General features: G+C 41.8%; 1 protein-coding gene across 1 annotated transcript in view; it reads left to right on the forward strand.

The window, feature by feature from the left end:
- The window catches only part of LOC137342166 (rasGAP-activating-like protein 1), a 213,856-nt gene that overhangs the window by 103,187 nt on the left and 96,894 nt on the right, over positions 1-13,775 (forward strand). The window contains exon 10 of the mRNA XM_068005891.1: positions 4,713-4,808. Within this exon, the coding sequence (XP_067861992.1) occupies positions 4,713-4,808 (96 nt within the window). The remainder of the gene's footprint in view (positions 1-4,712; positions 4,809-13,775) is intronic.

Genomic DNA, 13,775 nt, shown 5'->3' on the forward strand with positions numbered 1-13,775 from the left:
CCACTTGCTGCCTCTTGATATGCACCACCTTCTCCTGCAAGAAAGCGGGACATGTGTCTGGGTGATGTTCCTGTCATGGGTGAATAGCTGCAAGTGTGTGTGGCCTGTGAGCTGTGGGTGGGCGGCTTGAAACAGTGGTAATGTGTAAGAGTGAGAAGAAGCAACTGATTGGAAGAGTTAAGTACTGATGGAAAGAGTTTATTGGTATGTGGGTGATGGGGGGTGTAGTGCGCGGTGCAGTTGGTCGGAGACGCCACTTGACAGTTGACCTCACTCACCTTGACCACTCATGTCAAAGCATTGAACATCTTCCTGCACTATATCCATGTTCATGATGCTGTGCGCCTGGCATTGACTTCTTCCCCCGCTGCCTCCCACTGTCTTTTGAGTATAGGGCCTCTTGCCCCCTGCTGCGGATATAGGATGTCTCTCCTTCTGTCCAGCTCTTGCACCCAAGGCCTCTCGTGCATCAGCAGAGAACCTTGGTGCATGCGCTCTCGCAGGCCTGGTACCAACTCAGATCGGCAGATTGGTGTAATTTTCTGAACCTGTTTTTCATTGATTTCAGGATTTAAGGCCTTTTTAAAAATAAATATATTCCTGTAATTTAAGAGTTGAATGCCTCTCCAGTCACTTTAACATTCTGTGTTAGGGCCACTGGCTACTCCCACTGCATTTCCCCCTTCAGCTAAGGGGGCAGCACAGTCTGAGCTGTGAGCTTCTTACTAATGTCACTGTGCAACCATCTATCAGGAGGAGGGAGGCCTGCCAACATGTTTAACTTACGTTTACAGCAAAAAGACAGTTTCCACAAGCAGACCAAGTCTCTTGTGCTCCGAATCTGAACCCTCCGATATGTGCCATGGGACTAGCAATTATATCTTATTCACAGTGTAATGCGCTGGTATCCATGTGCCCTGTGCCCAGTCTTTACATTTTAAATATCTGCCACCCCCACTCCCACTGTCATAGCAGCTCATAGGATTACTATGGCACAAATGATAGAAAATTTTTCTGTTATTTGAACATCATTACAATACACCCACTTGGATATGGGCAGATGTATTGTATATCACCTGTCACTTCTGGCAGGATACCTGATGTTGATTTTGAATTCACTAAGACCCCGTTTATCTAAAGTCCTACAAAAAAAATAGAAAGGGTAATTCAGTAGGGAGTAGCATTCACAGGGAGTGGATATGCAGCCCATGATTTAAAATGAATCAATGAAAAATTATGGGCTATCCACCTATAACTATCTAAGATTTGCTTCCTGCGAGTACCATGTCCCAGTGGAAATGCCATCCCTATAATTTAGAGATTTTACCTATTTTGTTGCATGTCAGAAACTCAGTTTGTGTCGCAATGATTACAAGGCAGCATTTCAAACAGGTGGCCCTGATGTACACTCTAAGGCTTTGGAATTGGTAGTGCCAATAGAAACACTTGACTGTAACTGCAGTTACTTGTTGTATTGCGTATAGTTTTCTTGCTTTTACTTGACAGCTGTGATGAGCAGATTACAGGCAGTGTTACACAGATGATGACTTTTTCAATACTCCGCCCATACAAGCCTCCTGGCACAGAGATTGATGTCCCAATAAAGAATCAGTGTAACGTGCCTCCATTGAATATCAGTCAGGGTTGGGATCTGAGCAGTCACAAGGCTCTTGGTTGGAAGTTAAATCCAGTCTGGCTGCAATTATTTATAAATCCTTAGTTTCCTGCAGCAATACACGTAAAAGCTATTATGATATTGGAATGCAAATAGTGGGTGGCATGGGCGGATCATTCCTTAAGCATATTATTTTATTCAGTTTGCTTACCTGCAACTCCTTTGTGGTTTAGTGTAACTTTTCACACTTAAATCAAAATTAGACTTTAAGGCGTTTCAAAGGATTGTTGTTTAAAATGGTAATATCTGACTGTTATATTCTGATTTCAGCAATACAGGTTGGTGAGAAGCATCATAAGCATAAGTTGTTTGAACATAATAAGAGATATAATGGAACAAAATATTACTAATTAATAAATGATTACATTTCTGTACCTGGAGGTTTGTGACAGTGGAGACATTATCTTTATTACACTGCGAGGCTGCCAGATCCCTGCTCACTACAGCTGTTGCGTAATAGCAAGAAAGTCACATCCTTTGGATGGCATTATAAACTGAGAGCTGTACAGTTTAGATCATCAGGGCAGTCTGTTTGAAATGCTGCCATGTATTCATTGTGATTATGCATGTCATTTGAAATCCCTGCAAATGACATTCATCGTGATATCATATCTGTTGAAATTTGAACCACACGCACATAAAATTGCTATTTTTCAGCAATCAGAGCAAGAAACAGAATGGACTACTGTATGTCCTGCAGAACAACAAGAACAACTTGCTTTTATAAAGTACCTTTAATGTATGAAAACGTCCCAAGGGGCTTCACAGGAGCTTAATCAGACAAAAATTGACACCGAGCCAAAGAAGGAGATATTTGGAGGGTTGACTAAAAGCTTGGTCAAGGAGATAGGTTTTAAGGAGGGTCTTAAAGGAGGAGAGAGAGGTGGAGATGCAGAGAGGTTTAAGGAGGGAATTGCAGAGCTCAGGGCCTAGGTGGCTGAAGGCACGGCCACCAGTGGTGGGACGAAGGGAGTGGGATGCTTAAGAGGTACGGGGTGGAGGAATGCAGAGTTCTAGGAGGGTTATAGATCTGGAGAACGTTCAGAGATAGGGAGGGACTAGGCCACGGAGGGACTTGAACATAAGAATTTTAAATTTGAGGTGTTGGAGAACAGTTTCTATATGGGACTGTTCTGCATTTGTGGAGACAGCAGACAAAACATTTGGGGTAGGAACAATTCCTTAAAACTGGAAAATATTATAAATGAACAGCATTCAAAAAGGAACAGAACAAGGGTAAGAGGAAAAACAAAAAATGCAACCCACCTATTCTGACCCTGGGCTGGTATTATAAAGTCATAACCTCCCCCTTCCTGTGCCATGATATGGAGCTGTATCGCAAAACTTAATGACAAAAATCGGATTGTCTGGTGGAGAGTAGAACAATTGGTGATGCCAATGGAAGGTTGGAACTCTGATATTAAAACTGAAATAGTAATGATCTGAAACTGGGAACAGAAAATTGCAAACTGAAATCTGTTGCAGAGTTGTAGTACACATGTTTGTTTAACATGACTATAAATTCATTCGCTGCCATGGTTTAAAATACCACCCATACCCTCAAATCGATTTCACTCTCTTAACACACTCTCAGCCATTACTGATTCTCTAATAAAACCTTCCCATGCGTCACATGATATGTTCTCACTTCCTTTATAGTTCCACAAAATGGCCAATCTGCTCTCACTATCGTCATAAGGCAGCCACTTGCTCACTTCCTCCAGTCGACTTTAGCTCACTGTTAAGCTCCTTATCCAGATCGTCCATTCCCCCTTCACCCCCATGGTTTTGACAAATCTTTTCTTAAAAAAAACCCTTCCAAACCCCCTCTGGCGGCTCGTTTGGTTTTTTTGCTGCACTGCGTGGAGCAGAACCGTACAGGTTCAATCCCTGGTATGTGCTGAGTTAGATGATTTCATCTGAGTGCCATTGAATTGATTTCCATACTACTAGGTAAGGGAGGGGAGCAACCCGCCAGGACACCTGCTCCAGATCATCACTGGTGATTCTGCTGGAAACTGCAAATGTGCAAACATCGTGAGAGGACGGGATTGGGTTTGGCTGTGATGCTGCAGATGGGAAAATACCTTCTGACATATGCTGACTAGGTTTATACGTGAAGATATATTAGTCCTTTCTTGGGGCAGAATTCTGGAGCAGTTAATTGGAAGCACAGGAAATTGGGCCAGTATGTGGATCCACTGGATTTCCCTCCTTTCAGGTCACTAGTGGCAAATTCCGACCGAGGGGGCGGGCGCTTCTTAAAAAAATAGGAACAGGAGTAGGCCATTCATGTCCCTACAGCAGTTTGGGGGTGTTTCTGGGGGTGTTCCTGGGCTACCCCGACTATCCCACCAGATGCTAATGCAGCAGTATCTAAGTCTGCAGAAAGCAGATGTGGGCACTGCACTGGGCCACTTGTGGGCCCTACAGTGAGAGAATCAAATGATAAGCAATCCCAGAGGCACAGCTACCTGCTCCCTATATGTTAATGACTTCACCTCTGGGATTTAGGATGGAGTATTGGTCCAATGGCACTGCCAGATTTTTTACCCTCTTGTGTATATATTATGTAGCATCAAAAAACACTTAACAGTATGTTTCAACACTTTAACACATTTCACTTGATGATCGTGATCCAGGAGTTCAAAACTTGAACAGCTTACATCATGTGAACCCCATTAACGCCCAGGCCCTGCCTCTGAGTATCGGCTCTGCAAGTGTCCATTTACAAACAGATTTAATTCAACCTCCATGGGAATGGGGCATGGCAGATACTTTGTAACTACTGTGCATTATTAATAATTAGAATTTATCAGCAAATAAATATTAATCAGTTCAATGTTCCAGATGAGATCATATATAAATCAACAACCAAGTGTCGCTGTGTACAGAGCAACAGAAATTAAATGTACCGCTTTCTGATTTAGTATAATTGATGTCTTATTTTAAATTTGAAAGTGCACTGCTAAAATGACATCCACTTGATTTATAAAAGGATTATGATTTGTAACTTTGACATTCTCTTCTCTTTTAGGCTGTTGGTGCTGCAGTGCCCACTATAAGAACCACTCTGCCCGAAGCTTCACAGGCTTATGACATCGACCCTGCATCTGCTGACTGTCTAAACTGGGTGAGTGTTAAGTTATGCATCATAAAATATACAATGTTCAGAAATGACATGGGAATGGTTTAAAAATAAGACCTATATAAGACTGTCACTTCAACTTTTTTGGAGTGCGCGGTTGTTGTTGCTGTAACTCCAGATAGATTTTTAGATTATATTTATTTCAAAAATAACATTGTGCTGCTGCAAAGGCTTGGTGCTTAAATGCACTGCATGGTGCGCTACTGGACTGTGTAGAGTAAGAAGGTCCCAGGTTTGATCTCTGGTTTGTGCTGAGTTAGCTGGTTTCAGCTGGGGCAGGGATAGGGGTAATGTAATCTGCTCTCACTATCAAGATAAGGAAGCCACTTACTCACTCACTCCAGTCAGGGGGGGGAAAGATCAGCAAGTACGGGTCCAGATTAATTTTTACCCCATTGAGTCTGGAGGTGACAAATTTATGTATGAGATGTCAGCGGCCATTGGGCTGAGGTAGGGACGGATGTGGCCGATGTTACGGAGGTGGAAGTAGGCGGTCTTGATGATGGAGAGGATGTGAGGTCGGACGCTCAGCTCGAGGTCAAATAAGATGCTGAGATTACAAACCGTCTGGTTCAGCCTGAGACAGTGGCCAGGGAGTGGCTTGGAATCGGTGGTGAGTTTGCGGCGGGGGCTGAGGAAAATGGCTTTGGTCATCTCAGTATTTAGCTGACTTGGTTTTATACAAGTAGTCTGACAGTACCGAGGCAGTGAAGACATCAAGAGAGGTGGTGGAGAGGTAGAGCTGGGCGCCATCAGTGTTCATATGGAAGCTTGTTGCATGTTTGCCATATATGTTGCCAAGGGACAGCATGGTGATGAGGAAGAGAAGGAGGCCAAAGATAGTTCCTTGGGAGACTGCGGAGATGACAGAATACTGCATCTGTGAGGTGAAGCGTCTGCTGGAATTTCCTGCCCCGTGCCACCTACATGGCCTGGGCACTTTCCCAGCAAAATGGCAGTCCACCCCTTCCCTCCCACCCCCCAGGCAATGCCTTGCACTGGGATCAGGGGGCAGCAACAGGAATGAACTTTCACCAGCGTATCTTCAGTTTTCGAGTATAGTGCATATGCCCTTAGACTGCTTGATGTACACTTAGCAAATAAAATAAAGTTAGTACAACGCTGATAAGACGCAACAATATTGGGCATTTAGGGGTAATTTTTTGAGACCCCACTCCTCTGCGGGGACCCGCACATAACTAGTGGGATCGTAAAATTGCAGGTGTACTGCCCGTGCTTTCCATCCATCGAAATCAATGGACAGAAATTACAGATGCACCACTGGTGAATTTGTGATTCCAGCTGTGTTAATGCATCCACGTTGGCTGGATAAATGTATAAAATCACGAACAACCAGATTGGTTCTGAATTTTGAAAGGTTATTACTCACATCAGTTTTCTTTGTATAAAACCATGTGACAGATCTCTATCTCCATGAGGTAAACTATTTCTGTTTTCTAGGCATTGAAAACTAAGCACCAGTCCTGCATGTTAATGTTCAAATTGCATGGGAAGGATTATTGTCCAGGATTAGCATGCTGCATGAGTCGGCTGCAACAAAGCTGACTTAAAAAAATCTTTTAAAATAAAATGTTGTTTGCTTCAGAACTTCAGGATTTTGCTCCAACAAAATTAGGGATGCCCACCTCTGGGAGGACTGCTAGTGCCCATGGAATTGTACCTCAGCAGAGTCAGAGCCCTAAGGGAGCCCTGAGAGAGAGAAGCACTATATCTATAATTCTAGAACTATAGCTCCATTTTAAATAAACTTAGTCTCTTTTTCTTAGATTGGACAATTTAGGATGAACCCATTTTAATGACTGTCTTCTTTGGGAGGGTATGGGGGGAGGAGCGGGGGCACGAGGAAAGATCATGGGCCTTGTTAAGAAGATAAGAAATAGGAGCAGGAGTAGGCCATACGGCCCCTTGTGCCGGCTCCACTGTTCAGTAAGATCATAGCTGATCTTCAACCTCAACTCCACTTTCCTGCTCGATCCCCATATCCCTTGATTCCATTAGAGTCCAAAAATCTATCGATCTCAGCCTTGAATATACTCAACAAGCATCCACAGCCCTCTGGGGTAGAGAATTCCAAAGATTCACAACCCTCTAAGTGAAGAAATTCCTCCTCATCATCCTAAATGGCTAACCCCATATCCTGTGACTATGCCCCCTAGTTCTAGACTATCCAGCCAGGGGAAACAACCTCTCAGCATCTACCCTGTCAAGCCCTCTCAGAATCTTATACGTTTCAATGAAATCACTTCTCATTCTTCTAAACTCCAGAGAGCATAGGCCTATTCTATTCAATTTCTCCTCATAGGACAACCCTCTCATCCCAGGAATCAATCTAGTGAACCTTCGTTGCACCGCCTCTAAGACAAGTATATCCTTCCATAGGTAAGGAGACCAAAATTGTACACACTACTCCAGGTGTGGTCTCACCAAAGCCCTGTACAATTGCAGCAAGACCTCCTTACTCTTGTACTCTAACTCTCTTACAATAAAGGCCAACATACCATTTGCCTTCCTAATTGCATGCTGTACCTCCATGTTAACTTCCTGTGTTTCATGTACAAGGACACCCAAATCCCTCTGAACACCAACATTTAACAGTTTCTCACCATTTAAAAAAATTCTGTTTTTCTATTCTTATGAATAACCTCACATTTCCCCACATTATACTCCATCTGCCACCTTCTTAACCACTCACTTAACCTGTCTATATCCCTTTGCAGACTCTTTATGTCCTCCTCATAGCTTACTTTCCCACCTAGCTTTGTATTGTCAACAAACTTGGATACATTACACTCAGTCCCTTCATCTAAGTCATTAATAAAGATTGTAAATAGCTGAGGCCCAAGCACTGATCCTTGCGGCACCCCACTTGTTACAGCCTGCCAACCTGAAAATGACCCATTTATCCCTACTCTCTGTTTTCTGTCCGTCAACCAATCCTCTATCCATGCTAATGTATTACCCCAACCGCATGAGCCCTTATCTTACCACCAACCCCATGAACCCTTATCTTGTGTAACAACCTTTTGTGTGGCACCTTATCGGACGTCTTTTGAAAATCCAAATATACTACATCCACAGATTCCCCTTTCTCTACCCTGCTAGTTACATCCTCAAAAAGCTCCAGTAGATTTGTCAAACACGATTTCCATTTCATAAATCCACGTTGACTCTGCCTAATCATATTATGATTTTCTAAGTGCCCTGTTACTATGTCCTTAATAATGGATTCCAGCATTTTCCCAACTACTGATGTCAGATTAAGTGCCCTATAGTTCTCTGTTTTCTGTCTCCCTCCTTTCTTGAATAGTGGTGTTACATTTGCTACCTTCCAATCCACTGGGACCATTCCGGAATCTAGGGAATTTTGGAAGATCATAACCAATGCATCCACTATCTCTGCAGCCAACTCTTTTAGAACCCTAGGATGTAGGCCATCAGGTCCAGGGGATTTGTTAGCTTTTAGCCCTATTAATTTCTCCAGTACTTTTTCTTTACTAATATTAATTACTTTAAGTTCCTCACTTTCGTTAGACCCTTGGTTCCCCACTATTTCTGGTATGTTTTTTGTGTCCTTTACTGTGAAGACATACAAAATATTTGTTTAACGTCTCTGCTATTTCCATATTCCCCTTTGTAATTTCTCCTGTCTCAGCCTCTAAGGGACCCACATTTACTTTCACTACTCTCTTCCTTTTTACATACTTGTAAAAGCTCTTACAATCTGTTTTTATATTTCTTGCTAGTTTACTCTCATATTCTATTTTCTCCCTCTTTATCAATTATTTGGTCGTCCTTCGCAGGTTTCTAAAACTCTCCCAATCCTCAGGCTTACTAAACTTCTTGGCAACATTATATGCCTCTTTTAATCTAATACTATCCTTAACTTCTTTAGTTAGCCATGGATAGATCACTTTTCCCGTAGAGTTTTTATTTCTCACTGGAATGTATATTGGTTGAGAATTATGACATATTTCTTTAAATGTTCGCCATTGCTTATCTGCTGTCATATCTTTTAATCTAATTTCCCAATCAACCATAGCTAACTCGCCCCTCATACCAATGTTTAAGTTTAAGACTCAAGTTTCGGACTTAATTACATCACTCTCGAACTCAATGTGAAATTCTATCATATTATGATCACTCTTTCCCAGAGGATCCCTTACTATGAGATTACTAATTAACCCCGTCTCATTAAACAAGACACGATCTAAAATAACCTGTTCCCTGGTTGGTTCCATGTATTGTTCTAGGAAACTGTCTCAATTGCATTCCATGAATTCGTCCTCCAGGCTACTTTTGCCAATTTGATTTGCCCAGTCTATATAAAGATTAAAGTTCTCCACAATTATAGTATTGCCTTTGTTACAAGCTCCTCTTATTTCTTGATTAATACTCTGTCCAACAGTATAACTACTCTTAGGAGGCTTATAAACTACTCCCATCAATGTTTTCTCTCCCTTTTTATTTCTTATCTCCACCCGTACTGATTCTGCTTCCTGATTTTCCGAACCAAGATCCTTTCTCATTACTGTCTTTATGTCATCCTTTATGATCAAGGCTACTTCCCCTCCTTTTCCATTTTGTCTGTCTTTTCGAAAAATCAATTCCCCTGGAATATTTAGTTCCCAACCTTGGTCACCTTGCAACCACATCTCTGTAATAGCTACTAGATGAAACCCATTTATCTCTATTTGTGCCATTAATTCGTTTATCTTGTTATGAATGCTTCGTGCATTCAGATAAAGCGCCTTTAATTTTAACTTTTTACTATTTTTCCCTGATTTGACCTTGTTCACTGATGCACTATTACCATTAAACTCTCTGTCCCTTCCTGACACAGTCTATTTTTCTTTACCCAAATCGTTGCACTGCTCTATGGCCTTAACTTTTTTCTTTCGGTTTATAAATTTACCTGTACCTGTATCCTACCCACCCTATCTACCTATCTACCACCCTAGTTATTCATTTCGCCTGGGCACTGGTCCCAGCCTGGTTTAAGTGGAACCCGTCCCAACAGAACAGCTCCTTCATCCCCCAGTACTGGTGCCAGTGCCCCATAAATTGAAACCCCCGTCTCCCACACCACTCTTTGAGCCTCGCATTTAACTCTCTGATCTGTTTGACCCAATGCCAATTTGTGCGTGGCTCAGGTAGTAATCCAGAGATTATTAACTTTGAGGTTCTGCTTATTAATTTGGACCCTAGCTCCTCAAATTCCCTCAGCAGAACCTCATTCCTAGTTCTATCGATGTTGTTGGTTCCTACGTGGACCACGACAACTGGATCCTCCCCCTCATGCTCCAAGTTCTTTTCCAGCCGCGAGGAGATATTCTTAACCCTGGCACCGGGCAGGCAGCACAGCCTGCGGGACTCCCGGTCGGGGCTGCAGAGAACAGTATCTATTCCCCTGACTACATTATCGCCTACCACTACCACATTCCTTTTTACTCCCCCCACTTGAATGGCCTCTTGTACCACGATGTCGAGGTCAAACTGCCCATCCTTCCTGCAGTCTTAGTTCTCATCCACAAAGGTAGCAAGTACCTCGTACCTGTTGGATAAGGTCAAAGGCTGAGTCTCCTACAGTTGACAGTAGACCCTGGAGACTGTGGCCTAAATGTCCTGCTCCAGGGTTTGGAATAAATAAAACCTGTGCTAGTTATTCATGATTCGAGGGTAGGTTCTGTCCTGAAATGCTAGATCTTGTGTTCCTGTTCCAAGATCAGCCAGATACCTGGACACCTCTTTCTTTATGTGCTATTAATACAGAAGGATCTGTGAATCTTTCTTATCTCAGAATGATTTTGTGTTTTTATCAGATTTCACAGGGTACATTTTCTTCTTCACCACCTGGAATGGGCGGGTTCTACAACGAGCTGGCGATCCACACTGCCAGATTACCATCCAGGTGGTGAATGCCAAACTCTACCCCCACATCTCCTGTTGGCATTGCTAGTACTAGGTGTTTTACAGTAGCAGCTGTCCTCACCAATTGGGATTTATTGATGCATCATGTTTTTCCATTGACTGATTTGATTTGAACAATCTCAACTTATTTTGTGATTGTTGAGAAAACCTCCAAGTGGAAAGTTTTTCCAAAAGGATCCTTCTCCCTTAATACCTGCATATTTTGGTGGATTTTGGAACTATGGCTTATTCTCATATTGCAAACTGATACCACCGAGTCAAGTATAGCAGCTCCAAGTATCAGTGTTACGGTAATTATTCTGGGAACCTTGTGTATTATCGATTCATTACAGCTGTATAAACCATGCTGTAGCTCCAGATTCACAAAGTCGCCATTCCACGTTCAGTTGGCTGAAGTTGCTGTCAGAGCCAGTGTTCTGATTTTCCACAACTGTGTGTTTCCTGGTTGCTCATTTTGAAAAAAAAACACAAATGCTCACCTTAATGTAGCCTGTGAAAAACTCACTACCTGATGCACCAGTTATTGCCCTTTCTGTACTGTATCAAGCTAGATTAAACCAACTACTGTATCAGTCAACATGTTTACTTTAGCAAACAGCAAACAAAAAACATTGGCCGTTTGGTCTCTCCCCGATGTTACCATTAACCCAGTATATTGTTTTTCAGACTGGAGGGAAATGTGCAGTGGTGTCCCCTAGGGGTCGGTGTTGGCACCACTGCACTTTTTGATATATATTAATGATCTGGACTTTGGTATACAGGGCATAATTTCAAAGTTTTCAGATGACATGAAACTTGGAAATGTAGTAAATAGTGAGGAGGATAGTAATGGATTTCAGGAGGTCATAGTCAGACTGGTTACATGGCAGATGAAATTTAACGCAGAGAAGTGTGAAGTGACTCATTTTGGTAGGTAGAATGAGGAGAGGCAATATAAACTAAATAGTACAATTTTAAAGGGGGTGCAGGAACAGAGAGACCTGGGGGTGTACGTACACAAGTCTGTGAAGTTGGCAGGACCAGTTGAGAAGGCTTTTAAAAAGGCATTATGGGATCCTTGGCTTTATAAATAGAGGTATAGAGTATAAAAGCAAGGAAATTATGCTAAACCATTATAAGTTACTGGTTAGGCCCCAGCTGAAGTATTGTGGCTAATTCTGGGCACCATAATTTAGAAAGGATGTCAAGGCCTTAAGAGGGTGCAGAGGAGATTTAGTAGAATGTTTCTAGGGATGAAAGACTTCAGTTACGTGGAGAGACTAGAGAAACTGGGGTTGTTCTTGAAACAGAGAAGGTTAAGGGGAGATTTGATAGAGGTGTACAAAATCATGAAGGGTTTTGATAAAGTTAATAAGGAGAAATTGTTTCCAGTGGCAGAAGAGTCGGTAACCGGAGGACAAAGATTTAAGGTAATTGGCAAAAGAACCAGAGGCGATATGAGGAAAATTGATTTTACGCAGTGTGTTGTTATGATCTGGAATGCATTACCTGAAAGAGTGGTGGAAGCTGATTCAATAATAACTTTTAAAAGGGAATTGGATAAATGCTTGAAGGGCAAAAAAGTTGCAGAGCTATGGGGAAAGAGCAGGGGAGTTGGACTAATTAGATAGCACTTTCAAAGAGCCGGCACAGGCACAATGGGCCAAATGGCCTCTTTCTGTGCTGCATCATTCTATGATTCTATATGTTTGTATCACCTTCATGTTCTCTAAATATAGGGATACAATTTGTGAAACCATATGACAACATTTAGCTACACCTCACTGACTCTGCCATCGATTTCCAAGTCTCCTGCAAGACCAGGATGAGCCAAAACTTCCCCTAGTTGTTATCCCCCAGTCTGGTACAGGACTCCTTACCATCATCATTCAGTATAGTGCATTATCAGGCTACAGTTCACTATTACTATACATCTAAAAGTATATCTGTACTGTAGTGTGAATGGGTTACTATATTTAAGACCATTTATATGGTCTTATATTTAAAACCAATTTTTCCATTTTTCGTAAGATTGCTTTCTTCACTAATTAGCCATCATATCACAATAGCCAAAATAATAGTAGAAGCTTGCTGCCCAAAAGATTGCTGCAAAGTTCATGCAGTCTGTACATGTTGTGCTGCAGCTTGTTTGAAGTGATTTATTGAATTAATTGTACTTAACAAATAGAGCAGCCTTTGGAGGATATTGTTAACACACTATTTCACAATGAGGACTGATTATGTTGGTGCTTTTCCAAAACTTTCATATTGACTTTGAAGCAGAAAATGGGGAGAGTCTCAAAATGAATAAAAGTCACCTTTTATTTTGATATTTTAGATTTGTTATTGGAAAGCTAAGTACCATGGAATAAGATTTTATAAACAATGCTCTGTTAATTGTGGTGCCTTTCAATGTCAGCATATTCACTGGTCCCATTATCTCTCTCCAGGACTGCCGTGTGATGAGTGGGTTATTTCATGAAGGCTATAAGACACCAGATAGAAATCACAGACTGCTTCTTTCACTTCCTGTCGCTAGAATATTTTATGGGCAGTGGAAATAAAATTGAATGGAGTTGATACAAAGGGCATCCTGGCGGTACTTTGTATTGTGGTTAAAACTCTGTCACGTTATAAATCTTAAGCCAGATAAGTAGGACAAGAGTATATTTGAAATCACAGAGGTAGCATACGGGGAGTACTGCCAGTAAGTGGTTTTAGATTTATACTGCCTTTAACTTAACATCTTATATATCCTTGCAAGTGATGAAACAAGCTGTTGTAATTTTAGACTCCAGAATATTTTATTTTATGGAATATGTTTCAGTGCTTAAGCTTAGTTGTGAACAGGGGCTTTCAAGAAACATATGCCCTTGTGAGTACGATGATGTACAATAGGCTGTAAAAGAACTCACTGCTGCTTGTAAATGATACCCTGTATTATTCATATGTCTGATCTGAGGAAAAGGTAAGGCAGACTGCGGTTTGCTGTGTCTGATATTGTACACAACTGAGCATACACTG

The sequence above is a fragment of the Heptranchias perlo genome, chromosome 25, assembly GCF_035084215.1.
Source record: "Heptranchias perlo isolate sHepPer1 chromosome 25, sHepPer1.hap1, whole genome shotgun sequence".
Taxonomy (NCBI): Eukaryota; Metazoa; Chordata; class Chondrichthyes; order Hexanchiformes; family Hexanchidae; genus Heptranchias; species Heptranchias perlo.